We start from the raw sequence: 14702 nt of genomic DNA, 5'->3' as shown, positions 1-14702 counted from the left end.
CCTTTATTTGCATCTGATTTGCTTTTTGTAAAGCTGTGACAGCTGCCACAAACACTGCTTTCCTCTGCCCCTCCAGAGATGGAAACCATGGCTGCCAGCACATCCCTCCCCGACCCAGCTGGTGAGTTTGACCGCAACGTGCCCCGAATCTGCGGGGTGTGTGGGGACAGAGCCACCGGCTTCCACTTCAACGCCATGACCTGCGAGGGCTGCAAAGGCTTCTTCAGGTGAGCTGAGCTTCAGGGAAAAAGATTCCCACCCCACGCACAGACACACAGAGAGCTGCTGGTGCTCAGGGTGCAGCCCTGCAGGGCTTTGCTGGACCCATGTCTGCGCTGCAGACAGCCAACGTGTCCTCGATAATTCAGACCTCGGAGGGTGTTTCCCTGTATTTCCCTTCTTGTGGCTACCAGGGGCTGTCAGCCATCTGTTAGGAGCCTTGCAAACTTCACATAGATAGGAGCATGCCAGCCTCTAGTGTGAGCCTGGGCTGGGAAGAGCAGAGCCAGAGCCAGCGGTCTGGGAGTTTAAACAGCTGTAGTTTTTGTTTGCAGCTGATTTGAGGCTTTTTTCAGCAGTCAGGTGAGTGTCTCATAGTCTGCAGCTGCTCCTAATGAAGGCAAAACCATCCCAGGGCCTGATGAGCTGGAAGTTGGTGGGTGTTTTAGTGGCTCACTTGCCCTGATGGTGTCAAACCATTCACGTGGGAATTCAGGTCGCTTGCACCAAGTGAGAGAATGACTAAGAGAGACGAGGAGAGATAATGCCTGGCGTGGGACTGGCAGGGGAGAGCCTTGCTCAAGCACTGTGTGCTGCAATGAGATGGAGGCAGTGGGCTGCAGACACCAGAGCACATCCCTGTGTGTTCAGCAGGGCCGCTACAGCAACCAGGTTTGCAGAGCAAAGTCGTAACTCCTCACCTTGCAGGAATTTTGGGGCTGGATGGAGGTTTTCACATCCCACAGTCTTGCAGCCTGGCCAACCTGAGCAACGACGTTTTCCTCAATTACTGCTGCTCAGTCAGTAACTCTGCTTTCAGGTGCTGCCCTCCATGCTCTGGTTTGGTGGCCCCAACCTTCCCTGTCCCCTGCAGTGGCCATGGGGTGGATGGGGCTGGTCCTTAACTGGCTGCAGTGCAGCTGCCAACCCTCCTTAGCACTCTGCTGCTTCCCCATCTCTGTCACCACGCCGGTGTAATCATGTACGACACGCAGCTGCAACAGCATTTCTGAGCAGATGTTTTAATGGTGTGAAAAGCACTCATCTTCAGCTCGCCCTTCATGCCCCATATAAGGCTTTGATTTTCAATTTAAGGCTCTACTTTTCCTTCATCTTGCTTTCCAGGCACGCTGTCCCCATGCTGGGTCTCGGTGTGTTCCTTCTTGCCCAACCAGGCTTGTTTACAAGCTATTTAGAACCACTGAATTGAGTAATTCTTGTTGCTGCCACAATATGCAGGTGCTTTCTGCCTGAAAACACCGCAGCACTGCTATGGGGGAAGCCGGACCCCTTAAAACTCACCCAGAAAATCTATGCATCTCTTTGCAAGCACCTTTGTAACGCTTTGTGCCTGTGTGCAGCGGCTGGTTTTAGCTCCCTGAGCAGGTTTTTGAAGAAGAACTGCACAGACACCAATTCCTGGTGGCTCTTACCTGCCTTGCAAGTCAGAATTGAGCCTGGAAGGAGCAGAAGGGGCGAGGGGATGCCAGGCAAAACCTGGGGTGAAGGACTTCCCGGTCGGTCCCATCTGCTTTGGGTCGTATCTGTGTGGATGATTCCCCAGCATGAAATCATGACCTGGGCTTTAGGGTTTTAATGGCCCTATAAAAGGCGTCAGGAATTTACTGGCACCTCTGGGTGCTCAAACGTGCACGTAAGCTGCAGCACAACCAGGCATGAGGCAACCTTTGGCCACTTGCTTCAAAGTCCACTGTTTATTAATGATGCCAACGGCAACAGTAGCCTTTTATTGAGCTCTGCTGTTTGCTCAGGGGCTCTTAAAATGCATCTAAGCCAGGGTGATTTATTCTGCTGCGACTTGGCTGAAGCATCCACAGTTTCTCTGGTTTATTCTGAAGTTCCAGCACAATGACACTGGGTGTTAATAGCAGAGCTGCTCGGAAAGGCTCTGCGTGTTTCAAAACCCAACAACTCCCCACCCATCCTGTCTGCATCACCGTTTCTCCCACTCCTGTAATCCTCCCCAGTTGGTCTTTGCCCTGTCCTACATGGAAGTGGGAGATTAATGATTCTTTTCTTCTGAAATAAATCCCCGGGGCCGTGAGCTGTTCAGCTTCCAGTCTCCATCCCATTGTGTTGTCCTTGTTGCTGGAAGGAAGCAACCTGCGAGCTGCTGCTTGGTTTGTGTGTGGTGCTGACTTGATGGCGTGGGGGTGATGGGTTGATGGATGGACTGGTGATCTTAGTGGCCTTTTCCAACCTTTATGACTCTATGCATGGGAGAAAGGAGGCTGAAATCCAGGTGATGCAGAGTCCAGGAGAGATCCCAGACCTTGGGGAGTGGGGTTGTGCATCCAGCAGGAGATGTGCACCTGGCCAAGGTGAGAATGGTTCGGATGTGCCGAAATGGTGATTTAAGTGGTAGAAAGTGAGCAGCAGAAACCAGGCACAGCAGCCTTACTCCTCAGCTTGCTTCGAGGGCTCATCCTAAAGTCTGTTTCCCAACAAGAACGTTCCAAGGGGTCTCTAAAGACAGGTTGGGATAGGAGAGGGCTGGCAGCTCCCAGAAGGATATAGGGGAGAAAATGTGAGTGGTGCCAGAGGGCCAAAGCGTGGACTTGCTGTTGGTGCTGGGCTTCCCTGGGGGCTGTGTGGGTGCAGTAAGGAAGAAATAAGGATTGTCCAACCCCAAAGTGTGACAACTTTGCCCTGTTTCATGGGTAAAGGCAGTGCCAAAATGAATCCTGAATCCCAGTGGTGCTTAGAGGGCTGGCGACTGAAACGTGGAGTCGGGAAGGCTGCAGTGGGGTTTGGTTATGAGTAGGGCTGCTTTTGGGAACTGCAGCATCACGTGGGCTCCGTAAGTGTGAGAGCTGCTGTGTGTGCTGAGGTCTCACTTCACTCACACAAAGATCAGCGCCATGGGGCTCAGCACAGCTCTGCCTATCCCTGTAGGCTAGGTGTCCCATTGCCAGGCTTTGCAGCCTCCATCCCTCCTTCTGCAGGCACCGAGCCATAATTTTGGGAATGCTGGTGGAAATTCTCTCCCTGTTTCCCCACCGCAGCACGGGCAGAGCTTGGGACCCCAAACTCCCTGCAGCCTTCTTTTCTCCCCCCCAGCTGAGGCTTTGTTTACTGCCGCCAGCTCAGAGCAGGGAGGGAAGGTTATATTTAACATCCAGCAGCCCTGCCTGGGACAGGGCTGTAAATGAGACCCTGAAAAAATGAGCCACTTGTGGGGCTGTACAAAAATACACCGGAGCCAGACGGCTGCGTTCGCTCTGCTGATGCAAGGCTGGGCGCTGCGGGGCCGCCGACCCCGGGGCAGGGAAGCGCTGCTCAGAAACCCTCCATTGTGCCCCGCCGCCCTGGGTTCAAATAAACTGCAATTTTCATTCCAAAACCATAATGTTGGCTTGCACGCAGCGCAGCTTTCCCTGCCCCAGGGCCTCGTGTTCCTCTTGTTTGTGCCCTCCCCAGCCTTGCCCTGGGCTGTGGGGCAGAAGATGCTGCTCCAGATACCCAAAAATACAAAGATTTGTTCACCGAAACTGGGGGACTGGGGGGGGGGTTTGGTTCCAAACCCTGCTTTGCCACTGGGCTGGGCAGTCTTCGTCCTCATTCCTGGAACGATGCTGGTTTTAGTGAAAGGGGAAAACCCAGAGAAAAGCAATAAAACCAAAACCCAGCTGCAGGGCAGAGTGCAGAGTTAGGGCTGCGGAGGCAGGTGCTGGAGGCTCTGCCATCAGCTTCCCCTGAATTCATTTCCCCAGATGCATTTATTCATCTCTGAGGTGAGAGGAGAGTAAAACCTCGCTGTTCACATCTGCCTCTAATTGCACCCTCACGGGTCTGCAGCCCAGGAGCACCATTTATATTTATTCCCTATAGGCACAGCCCTGGCTGGAGATCCCTGTCCTGTGCCCACGGAGCTCAGGGCTGCATCGTGTCCACTTGGCATTGCAAGAGGATTTTATCACTGCTCCTCCTTGCAGAACTCCATCTGGGGGCATTAATTTCAGGCACTTGTGTTTGGTTTCTCACTGTTGTATTCCAGCTGTGTCTCAGTGCTGCTCTCTTTCCATCTGCTTCTCTGCTGCGTTTACCCTTCTGATCAAATCCTCGATTTGATTTCCAGCCCGGGGGTTTGGTTTGCCTCCATTCAAACTCACATCTCCATGTAAAATGAGTGCTGTGTGCAGAAATGCACATAAAGATAAGCCTTGCTCGCCGATGGAAGATTGTTGAGTAACTTTCTCCAAAGCAGAGATGAGGCATCGCCACCCTTAATGAACAAACTCAATGTCCTGCAATGTGTCATTAGGGGATATCAGGAGTTTGTAGCTGGGAGCTGTGGCTTTGACCCTTTGCACTTGGCAGGTTTGCAGTCCTGCTCGGATTAACGTGGCACGGTGTGGTTTTGGTGGAAAAGAGGTTATTATGTGAAGTGTTGTTTCTCTGGTGTCCTGCAGTGAGGTTTTTCTCGTGCACATGCAAGCATGCACTCCAGCCAGTTATTCTAGCAAAGCCAGGCTTTAAAGGCTGGTAAATGTTTAATAACGCTGCTTTAGTACATGCTGCTCCGTTCTCTGGTTTCTCTGTCCCTGGAGGCTCAGATGGACATTTCTCTACAGTTCCACCTCCTGTTGGGCTTCAAAACAACGTGAAACCAGAAAGCTGTTTCAGTAGTGTTGAGCCCACAGGCTGTGTCCTTTTGAGAGGGCACCTTTTCCATGCTGTCCAGACTAAGAAGATGAAACCCAAATGTGCAACGCACACAGCTGTGGCCTTCCAAGCTGAGCCTTTCCGAGAGCCCAGCTGAGCTGTTGGTGTCAGGTCAGTCATTCCCTCTCAGCAGCCTTTCTCCAGCAGTTTGCTGGATTTGTGCTTGCATCTCCCCCTCCCGCTGCTTGGAGCATCCCTCGTGCAGTGAAAACAGCGCTGTGTGACCCAGGGTGTGTGTTTTTTTTTCTTTTTTTTTCCCTCCTGTTCCTCTGCAGGAGAAGCATGAAGAGGAAAGCGATGTTCACCTGTCCGTTCAACGGGGACTGCAAAATCACCAAGGACAACCGGCGGCACTGCCAGGCCTGCCGGCTGAAACGCTGCGTGGACATTGGGATGATGAAGGAGTGTGAGTACGCTGGGTGTGCAGGGCTCAGCCTCCTTCTCCTTCTCAATTATAAACCTCTGTGCTCAAAGCTCTAAAACCCGCACGAGGATTCGAAGAGGATGCAAAGGGCAGGGGACGGTGTGGGTAATGATTGCGCGGGGCTCATTTAATGATTGAGGCATTAATGAGCTGGCTTTGCTGGCAGCCGGGGGCAGCTGCACGGCGAGCTGCTGCTGAACATCCGGGGCTGTTGCTGATTAACCCGTGATGGAGCCCATTCACGTCCTGTCTGTGCAAAGTCATCGTCAGCACGTGGCCGAGCAGGCAGGGAGGGCTGGAGAGCCTCTGAGTGCTGATGGTGTGGGATGGGGAGCTGCACTCACGCTCCACCTTTTGCTCTGCAATAACTTTATTTCAGGCCCCTGCTCTTGCAGCAGGGTCCGTCCATCCCGCCACGTGCACCACAGAGACTTAAACAAATAGCAGAGGGAAGTAAAGTACTTTTTAACCCAATCCAAACAGGCTAATGTTGTCCAAATATTTATTTTTATTATTTTTTTTTTTCAACTGTATTTATAGATAAGCGGCTTTTAAAAATAAAAGCTGCTTGGCACATTTCCTCCTACACACGCGTGCTTTCTACGCCCCGGGACTTCAGGAGTTTAGACCAAAATAACAGCCCTCTGCTAGGAGACTGCAAACAGGACAGCCTGTCCTATGATTGATGGGCTTGAAAATTCAGAGCTGGCTTGGCAAATGGAAGTGCTGACAGTTTCCTTATGTGCTGAGCAGAGAACAAACAGCGCCCGGTGGCACGGGGTGCAAATCTGCAAATCAGAACTTGCAAAGAACTTGAAGGAAAAAACGCCTAAATGTCCAGGAGCCCCGCAGATCAAACAGATCCTGAGGAATAGGAGGCCCCTAAATCCTGTAAAGTGGGAGCTGTGCTCTGTAGAGGGGTAGGAAAGCAAAGAGCAGGCAATGCATCAGGTGAATCCTCCTCTTGTGAGAGCACAGGGATGGGGAAGCAAACTGGAGCAGGTCTGCATCCCATGTTCTGCCCTGCAGAAACAGCTGCTCCCTTTGGTTTAAGGCTGGGACAGAGCAAAGAGCCACTGCTGCTCCCTGAAGTTGGCCGAGCGGTGTGGGAAGCGCTGCACAAAGCACACTTTTGGTGTTCTGCTGCTTTGGCATTTGTTGTCACATCTGATTTCTTGGTTGGGACAGCACTTTCTGCTTCAAAACCCGGCTCTGAGGTGTTCCCAGAGCAGCAGGAGAGCCGTCCTCGTTGATGGTATGCTTATACTATGGGTCTTATCTCACAGAGGGAGAAAAAGCACTGAGCTTCTTGAAAAGGAGAGCATTGATATGCCCCAGTGCACGAGGCTGCCTGGCTGGGAGCCTCCAGCCCTGGTTACTGCAGCTTGTTTGGCATCACCGTTGCTAACAAGGGAAACGTGTTGACTTGTAGCAGTTAATTACCCAGGAAGGGCCAGAAAATGCAGCGAGGGATTCGCCTGCCCGCCTCGGAGTTAACTTGTAAGCGACCCCCCTTAGCAGACGGTTTCTGTATTAATGAAACCTAACCGAGGAGCCTAAAAATAGCCTTCCTGCAGCCCCTGCTGCTGGTTCAATGAATGGGAACAAGGTGTGCTGCTGTTATTTTTAGGTGGCATCGTGGATCTTTGAACTCCTGGGGTGGGCTCCTGTCTTCCCCGGGCTGCGGTTGCTGGCACGGGTAGGGATGGGCTTGGTTTGCTCCTCTGCTGATGGGTCTGAAACAGAAATGTGAGCAAAACGGGATAAGGGGGAGGAGGCAGATGTGGGCACTCTTTGTGCTTGCATTAATTTGAGGTCCGGTGCAGGCAGCTCCGTCTCCTCCTCCTGTCCTAAATCTTGGGTGGTTTTTAGCATTTCCCCCAGCCACATCTGCAGGGACGTCACTTCCAGGCTCGACGCTGCAGTGAGGGGCTCTCAAAGAGGTGCAAGAAGGTGAAGGCTTTTCTTGACACAGAGCAGAAGCCCTGGCTCGCTGCACTCCCTGGGGAGCTGAGGACAGCCACTGTCCCCAAGAGGGACCCAGGAGGGGATGAGTTGCAGCCATAGGAACACGCTGAGCCCAGCAGTGAGGGTCAGGGCCGGGGGCTGATCCACAGCTGCAATCTGCAAGCAGCGTTAGCAAATATTTGTGGTTTTTCCACCCATCTTATCTGCGTGGGGTAAAGCACGGGGCAAGCTAGGGGACAGCGTCAGGCCATGGGCGAAGGCGAAAGCCGCTTCGTTTGGAAATGTTTTCGGGATGTTTCCCTTCAGATGGCCCAAGCAGTGCTGAGCTCATCCCTTCCATCCCGCAAAACTGCCTCCTGCCAGCTGTGTGGTGCTCCAGAAGGGGCCCCCATCCCTCCAGGGCCGTGCGTTACCTGCGGGTAACTCACCTCTCTTGGCCTCGCTGCCCTCTCTTTCCCTGCTTTTATCAGCTCTGCAGTCATTACAGCACACACGGGCAGGGGATGTGCTTCCCCTTGGCTGCCCTGTGCTGCATGGGCTAAAGGTGTCGGTGCAAAGCAGGGAGGCAAAAAACACGGCGCTGAATGGAGCGGCCACAGCAGCCTCACTGCATCTCTCCTTTCCCTGCTGTGCTGCTGCTGGGGGATTTTGGGTGCCTGTCACCGTGCCAGGATCTAAGAGTCTCCTTGGGAAGGATCCAGCTGTGCTTGCAGTGTCCTGCTGCAGTTTGTCTGTCTGTGGACGGATTGCAGTGTTATATGGGAGCTGGGATGTGGGGGAAGCGAAGGCACAGCTGTGGGAGAGGCAGTGGGGAGGAATTAGGTTTGCAGCCTTGGATGTGAAGGCTGCATCTCGTCAGAATGGCTGCAGAGCGATCCTGGGCGCTTTTGGCAATGGAGTGGGGTCACAACGCCCCGCAGGGCTCTTTGGGGATGATTCCTGCCCTGATGTGAGCGCCTCGTGGCACATTAAACACACACTGTGCTGCCCAGCCCTCACCCACCTGCAGATCACTGCATCTGCTTCCCCCCATCCTCAGCGCCACTCCCTGGGGATGGAAGGGAACCCAGGGGGCTTTTGGGGGCTGCGTGGTGTCCCCACATCCAGCTGAAATGCTGCCTGCCAAGCTTCGATGCAGTGCTTGAGTGCCATCCAGCGAGCAGTCTCGCACTGATATTTGCTCCGTTTCATTTTGGTTGGTGTTCGGCTGCCCTTTGCTCTCCCAATGGAGCACGTCTCCCTCCATGCCATCCCCAGCACCTCCAGCTCCCCGCTTTGGCCGAGGCTGCGTGGTCAGATCCTCACCCACCAGCTGAGCCCTCGTGCTCTCAGTAACCTCAGAGCAGCCCTGCGGCTTTCTCCTCTGTCCCTGTGGTGTCTGCAGAGGTCCGTTCTGCGTCTGCATAGAAGTGATGTGCAGATGTTGGCTTCTCCTCCTCCTGTGCTTCGGGTCAGGGCAGCCCACAGCCGTTCCGCTGCAGCTCTGTTTGTGCCAGGAGCTGTGAGCTCCAGCTCAGCGCTGGGGAAGGGAGCAGCCCTGGGATCTGATCTCAAGCTGAAGATGCAGGCTGGGGCGTGTTGGCCCCATCCATCCTTCTGTGTGCACGAGGTGAGCGCAGATGAAGCCTTTTTCCCAGGAATTGTATAAAGCCCATCAGTCCTGCGCTGACGTTGCGCCGTTACCATTTGTCACCCCAAAGCTTCAGCTTTGCTGCTCCCCGTTGGCTGAGCCGGTGCTGGGCTCTGTTGGGGCTCGCACAGCACCGCCTCTGTTTGCAAGATGAGTTGGAAGGGAATTGCAATTGCATTTATCATGTCAATCTGATCTTTAAAACACCTTCGATCCGCCTGCGGGGCTTCCTTCGGGTTTTAGACTCCTGTAGGCTCTGGCAAGTCCCATCAGGGCATTCGGCACCGACCCAAATCCCTGGCAGTGGTTTTGCAATGGGTTCAGCCCACACCACGGTCTGCCAGGCCTCAAAGCGCTGAAACCCCGGGTCAAATAAGGAAAGATGCTTTGTTGTACAGATCCCATACAGGGAAATCCATCTGCCTTAGGGGATTTGAACAGGGGTCGGTGCATGCGCTCTTCCTCCCATCCCAACTCCTCTTCCTCACTTTCCTCCATGCTGGGGTGGGTGAGGGGCTGCTGACCCCATCTCAGCTCTGTCCCCCTTCCAGCCCCACGTGGTGCTTCCCGATGCTGCTGCATTCCGCAATGATTTCCCCCCTCGCATGCAGCGCCCAGATGGATCCCAAACTTTCCTAATAGGATGGAGATGGCGAATTCCCCATTTTGTCCGGGCTGCCCCCTGCAGCACTGACCGTACCGTGCCAGTCACGGGAGCGACCTTTCGGCCTCAGCTGCTCATTCAGTACCTCCAGATCTTTAAATCCCCCCCGAGGTTGTTGTGCAAGTTTGAAAACGTATTGGAAAAATGCTGTTGGCAATAGGCAGCAGAAGGGGCCAAGAAGTGCAAACGGCTCCTTGAGCCCCGCTGCCTTCGTCAGCCTCTCCTTCCAGATTCCACCCGGCCATCAGATAACACGCTCAGCTAACAACTGGTTCTGGGGCTAATGGCTTCTCCATGAAGGGGCGCTGCTATTTATAGGACCCACCAGTGGATGTGCTTTGCTGATTGGGAGCGTTAATGAGCCATTGGGTGCAAGGGTGGGTGCTTGCTGTTGCTTTTCCAACCCTGTGAGGCTCTTCAGGACTTTAGGTTCTTTAGAAGGGTCACATTGGAGCCCAAATTGCCTTTGGATGTTCCCACATCCCTAATAAATGGGAGAAGAAGCTTTGCTTTTGGCCAGAAGGCTGGTCTCCCATTTCTCACTTCTGGATCTAACCTTTTTTATCTAATGGTCGCCTTTGGATCTGACCTTTGGCTGCTGCTGAAGGCTGTTGCCCATAATACAAGCAATAAATTGGTATATTATAGAATAACTGAGGTTGAAAGAGGCCGCTAGGATCATCTGGTCCAACCACCACCCATCGCCACCGTGTTTGCGTGTCCCCTCAGCTTAAAAACAGCCGTGATGCTGCAGCCCAGCGCACTGTGCTCCCTCTGTTGTTGGAGCTGAGGGCAGTGTGGATGAACCCATTGGCCCACATCTCGAGATTTCTTTCACCCGAAAGCACAGAGCAAACAGTGAGGTCTGGAGCAAACCCGTGGCGGTGCTGACGTGACCTGACTGCACCCGACAGCACCCGAATGGGCCATAAATGGTGCACAGCAGGGAGCCGTGACCCAGCAGACGAGGACAGGAGGGCGTTCAGTAATAGGGTCGATGCAGGTTCAATAACTCATTAGCAACGCTGAGGGATGCTGCAACACACCTGAGGCACTTTGGTTTCCCAGTGCCTATTTGTGACCCTTTGCTCTTTCCTTCCATCCCTGCAGTCATCCTGACGGATGAGGAGGTGCAGAGGAAGCGTGAGATGATCCTGAAGCGCAAAGAGGAGGAAGCGCTGAAGGAGAGCCTGAAGCCCAAGCTGTCGGAGGAGCAGCAGAAAGTCATTGACATCCTCCTCGAGGCCCACCACAAAACTTTCGACACCACATACTCCGACTTCAACAAGTTTCGGGTACGCCGGGGGCACAACAGTCCCGATTCCCACCTCAGCATCAGCAGCTCCAAGAAACTTCATCAGTTTCATCCCAATAAAACCCGGTGCAAATATCTCGCTGCTCCCCTCAAGCTGCTCTCCCAGCCCCATTCCTCACACCCCGCTCTCTCTTCCAGCCCCCTGTGAGAAGCAAAGTCAGCAGCAGGACAGCAACGGAATCCTCCTGTGTCGTGTCCCAGGATTTCTCCTCAGAGGACTCCAGTGATGTTTTTGGCTCCGATGCCTTCGGTGCATTCCCAGGTACTGCACTCAGCTCTCCGTGCGGCATTCCAGGCATCCATATGCTATGGAAACAAAAGGGGAAGAGATTTTTCTAAGCCTGGCCGAGAACGAAATAGTTGTCTCAGCTCTCCTAGGGAATGCATTTGACTCTAAGAGCCTCCTGAGAGTGTTTAGAAGGCTCCTGAGAGCATTAAGTGCTTGGCTGCATCGGGACCGTGAGCTGTGTTGCTGCTGCTCTGCCTGCAGTTAGACCTAAACTAAAAATCCCTCTGCACAAATCCTACAGCTGATGTGATCAAAGTGCTCTCCCGGCCCAACACAAAGACCTCCCAGCACAACAGGCACCGTCCCTGCTTTGGGCTGACACCCCTCCCTGTCCCTGTAACATCTCACCCACGTGGACACCTCCTTCTTTCCAGAGCCCATGGAGCCCCAGATGTTTTCCAACCTGGACCTCTCCGAGGACAGCGATGAGAGCCCCTCCATGAGCATCGAGCTGCCCCACCTCCCCATGCTCCCACACTTGGCTGACCTGGTCAGCTACAGCATACAGAAGGTGATTGGCTTCGCCAAAATGATCCCCGGATTCAGGTGAGATGTTGTCCCCACGCCAGGTGCCCACCATGGTTTTCTGCTCTCAGGAATTCAGTCCCAGCCTCCAACAGTCATTTTTCTCCATTTCACACTGTCCTTTTCCCAGGTCTGTTCCTACCTTCTTGTTCTCCCTCCCTCTCCCTTCCTGGGGTTATTCCTCTTTAATCTTTAGCTGGATTCACCCTGGCCACATAGACAAAATGCCTGAGCCCCTGAGAAAGATGCTCAAGGCCATGTGAGTGGTGCTTATCTTGCTTGTGTGTCCTGAGATCCCACTTAACACCAGCCCAGTAAGAGTCAGCCTGGAGCCCAGGGCACCGGGTGCTGCCACTCGATACACGGAACTGCAGAAATACCCGCTGCTTAATTACCCAGAAATTCAGGGTGAGGGAGAAGCTGGATCATGCCTCTGGTTGTGGACATCTCCTCATTCCCTCCCGCAGGGATCTGACTGCAGAGGACCAGATTGCCCTGCTGAAATCCAGCGCCATTGAGGTGATCATGCTGCGCTCCAACCAGTCCTTCACCATGGAGGACATGTCGTGGACCTGCGGAAGCAATGACTTCAAATACAAAGTCAGCGATGTCACCCAAGGTAAAGGTGCTGCTGAGCTGCTGGTGAGGGCTCAAAGGCACCCCAGCCTGAAATTCAGGTGTAAGAAAACCGTACTGAGTAAACTGCAGATATTCAGGTGGATCTTAAACCTCTCCCAGCACTGGGAAGAGCCTTGGAGTAACCCTGGGATGCTGAGATCCTTGGTGCGAGGGCAGAGATCCCCCAGAGAGATCCCAGGCAGAGCAAACAGCACATCAGGACCGGGTGTGGGGCCACTGAGGGCAGGGATGGGATCTGCTTGCTGCGTGCTGTGGGCACACAAAAGGTGTTTTGGTGTTTCTGCACAACGTGGTGCAGCGTGGGAGTGATAAGGATGCAAACTGCCTGTAGGTTAATTGTCTTTCTGAAGTCATCTGCTCCATAATCTCCTGCCTTAACGACACCGCTGGGGAGGAAAGATTGAAATGTTTTTAAAGCTCTATCAAAAATCATCCTCTGGCATCCTGCGATTCTGTGATCCTGGCGCTTTGCTGCACTAAAGGAGGAGGTGCTGAGCTCCACGCTCATCTCTCAGCTGCAGATCTGAGGTCTCATCCAGGTGCTAACAGCTCCTCTCTGTCCCCAGCCGGCCACAGCATGGAGCTCCTCGAGCCGCTCGTGAAGTTCCAGGTGGGCTTGAAGAAGCTGAACCTTCACGAGGAAGAGCACGTGCTCCTCATGGCCATCTGCATCCTGTCCCCAGGTAGGAGGACGCTCGTCCCCAAGCTCCCCACCCTGCCAGGCTTTGGCAGCACGAAGGCTCCACCAACGTCCCCAAGCCTGGCAGTGCCAGGCTAACAGCCGGACTCGATGACCTCCAAGGTCTTTTCCAAGGGCCGATCTGATGATGCTGGTGTTCCCTAGATCGACCCGGCGTTCAGGACACCTCGCTGGTGGAATCCATCCAGGACCGCCTCTCGGACATCCTGCAGACCTACATCCGCTGCAGGCACCCCCCGCCCGGCAGCCGCCTGCTGTACGCCAAGATGATCCAGAAGCTGGCCGACCTGCGCAGCCTCAACGAGGAGCACTCCAAGCAGTACCGCTGCCTCTCCTTCCAGCCCGAGCACAGCATGCAGCTCACGCCGTTGGTGCTCGAGGTCTTCGGCAACGAGATCTCCTGATTCCAGCCGTGGGTTTGAGCACCCGCATATAAAGGGATAAGTCAGCCTTGGCCCTGAGAGGAGAGCTGTGACCCTGGGAGGAGGTTGTACATAGTTTGGTTTCACACTACTGCAGGTCCTGCTTTGTTTTCTTAGCCACGGCGGCCGAGGTTTGCTCGCTGCAGACCCAGATCTGTGCATTTCCCCCCCTCCATGAGTGTTTTTTTCACTCATCTGCAAGAGCTGACTTATCCCTTTATGGATGTTTTGAGGCTGGGCTGCCTTGAACCACTTCCTTCTGACCATAAACTGGGGCTGCTCGGAAGGAGAATTTTGCAGATTCATGGCACTGGGGAATCATCGATGGCATCTGTTGAATTTGAGGGACCCCTAAGCTCACCCCCAATTTGGGAAATGTGATGCTGATGGAATTGCACACCCCAGATCCACGCAGGAAAATGCTGAGGCTGCTCCTCAGAGCCCCACAGACAGTGGTGAGAGGTTGGAGAAGGGAACCACAGCCAGGAACAGCCAGCCGGGCTGTGATGTGTGTTCCCAGCACTACTGCCACCCTGTGTCCCACATCAGCCCCACTGCTGACAGCATCCTGTGCAGGTGTTGTCTGTTGTCGTGTTAACGAGGCCAGGCGGAGCTAATCGGGCACGCTGAAGTTTCCTGTGCAATGCTGGAGCTCTGGAGGGTGCCCCATCCCCGCTGACCCCACTGAAGCCACCTCTGCAGGGTGGTGGTCCTTCAGGAGGGGTCAATGGGAGCAGCACCGCCACGAGGACGGATTTGGGACCATGAAATGCAGAGGAGCAGCGGGAGCTGAGTGCCTTGGTGGGACCCCCAGGTCACGGTTCCCTACATGGACAGCGGGGGGTGGGACCCTGCAGGCAGCCGGACCTGGGGACAGTGCCTGGGGATGGGCGCTGCGCGGGGGCACACGGGGCAGCGGGGCTCCATAGCCGTGCAAATAAACGTGGCCTGGGAGCAGCACCGGCTGCGCTGTGGGGCTGTGTCCGTCTGTCCGGCTCTGTGTGGAGCTGCTGGAAGTGTCCGTATGTCCCTCCGTGTCCGTCTGTCAGGGTTTGTGGCTGGGTGGGGCTGCTCTAGGTGTCCTCCTGTCTGTTCATGCTGTTCCGTGTCCGCATGTCCCTCTGTCCCCATGTGTACGTGTCCCCACGGATCGCTGTGTCACACCGTGTCTTCCCACCTACCCTCCCCGCAGCCCCACGTCACCGCTCCCTTCCCACGTAC

General features: G+C 54.4%; 1 protein-coding gene across 4 annotated transcripts in view; it reads left to right on the top strand.

Moving 5' to 3' along the window:
- VDR (vitamin D receptor) overlaps window positions 1-14442 on the top strand; it is a 31429-nt gene extending 16987 nt beyond the window's left edge. For 3 of the 4 annotated variants that reach the window (XM_010726813.3, XM_010726811.3, XM_010726812.3), the window contains exons 3-10: window positions 77-227; window positions 5181-5311; window positions 10702-10886; window positions 11045-11168; window positions 11570-11741; window positions 12188-12339; window positions 12926-13042; window positions 13204-14442. In XM_010726813.3, the coding sequence (XP_010725115.1) occupies window positions 77-227; window positions 5181-5311; window positions 10702-10886; window positions 11045-11168; window positions 11570-11741; window positions 12188-12339; window positions 12926-13042; window positions 13204-13463 (1292 nt within the window). In that variant the 3' untranslated portion in view covers window positions 13464-14442. Of the gene's footprint in view, window positions 1-76; window positions 228-2985; window positions 5017-5180; window positions 5312-10701; window positions 10887-11044; window positions 11169-11569; window positions 11742-12187; window positions 12340-12925; window positions 13043-13203 lie in introns of those variants that run through there. The other variant, XM_010726814.3, reaches the window with a different exon arrangement.
- The last annotated feature ends 260 nt before the right edge of the window (window positions 14443-14702 follow it).

This window comes from Meleagris gallopavo, unplaced genomic scaffold, assembly GCF_000146605.3.
Source record: "Meleagris gallopavo isolate NT-WF06-2002-E0010 breed Aviagen turkey brand Nicholas breeding stock unplaced genomic scaffold, Turkey_5.1 ChrUn_random_7180001856830, whole genome shotgun sequence".
In the NCBI taxonomy this organism is placed as follows: domain Eukaryota; kingdom Metazoa; phylum Chordata; class Aves; order Galliformes; family Phasianidae; genus Meleagris; species Meleagris gallopavo.
Note: the sequence above shows the minus strand (reverse complement) of the source record. Positions and strands in the feature narration are given on the sequence as shown.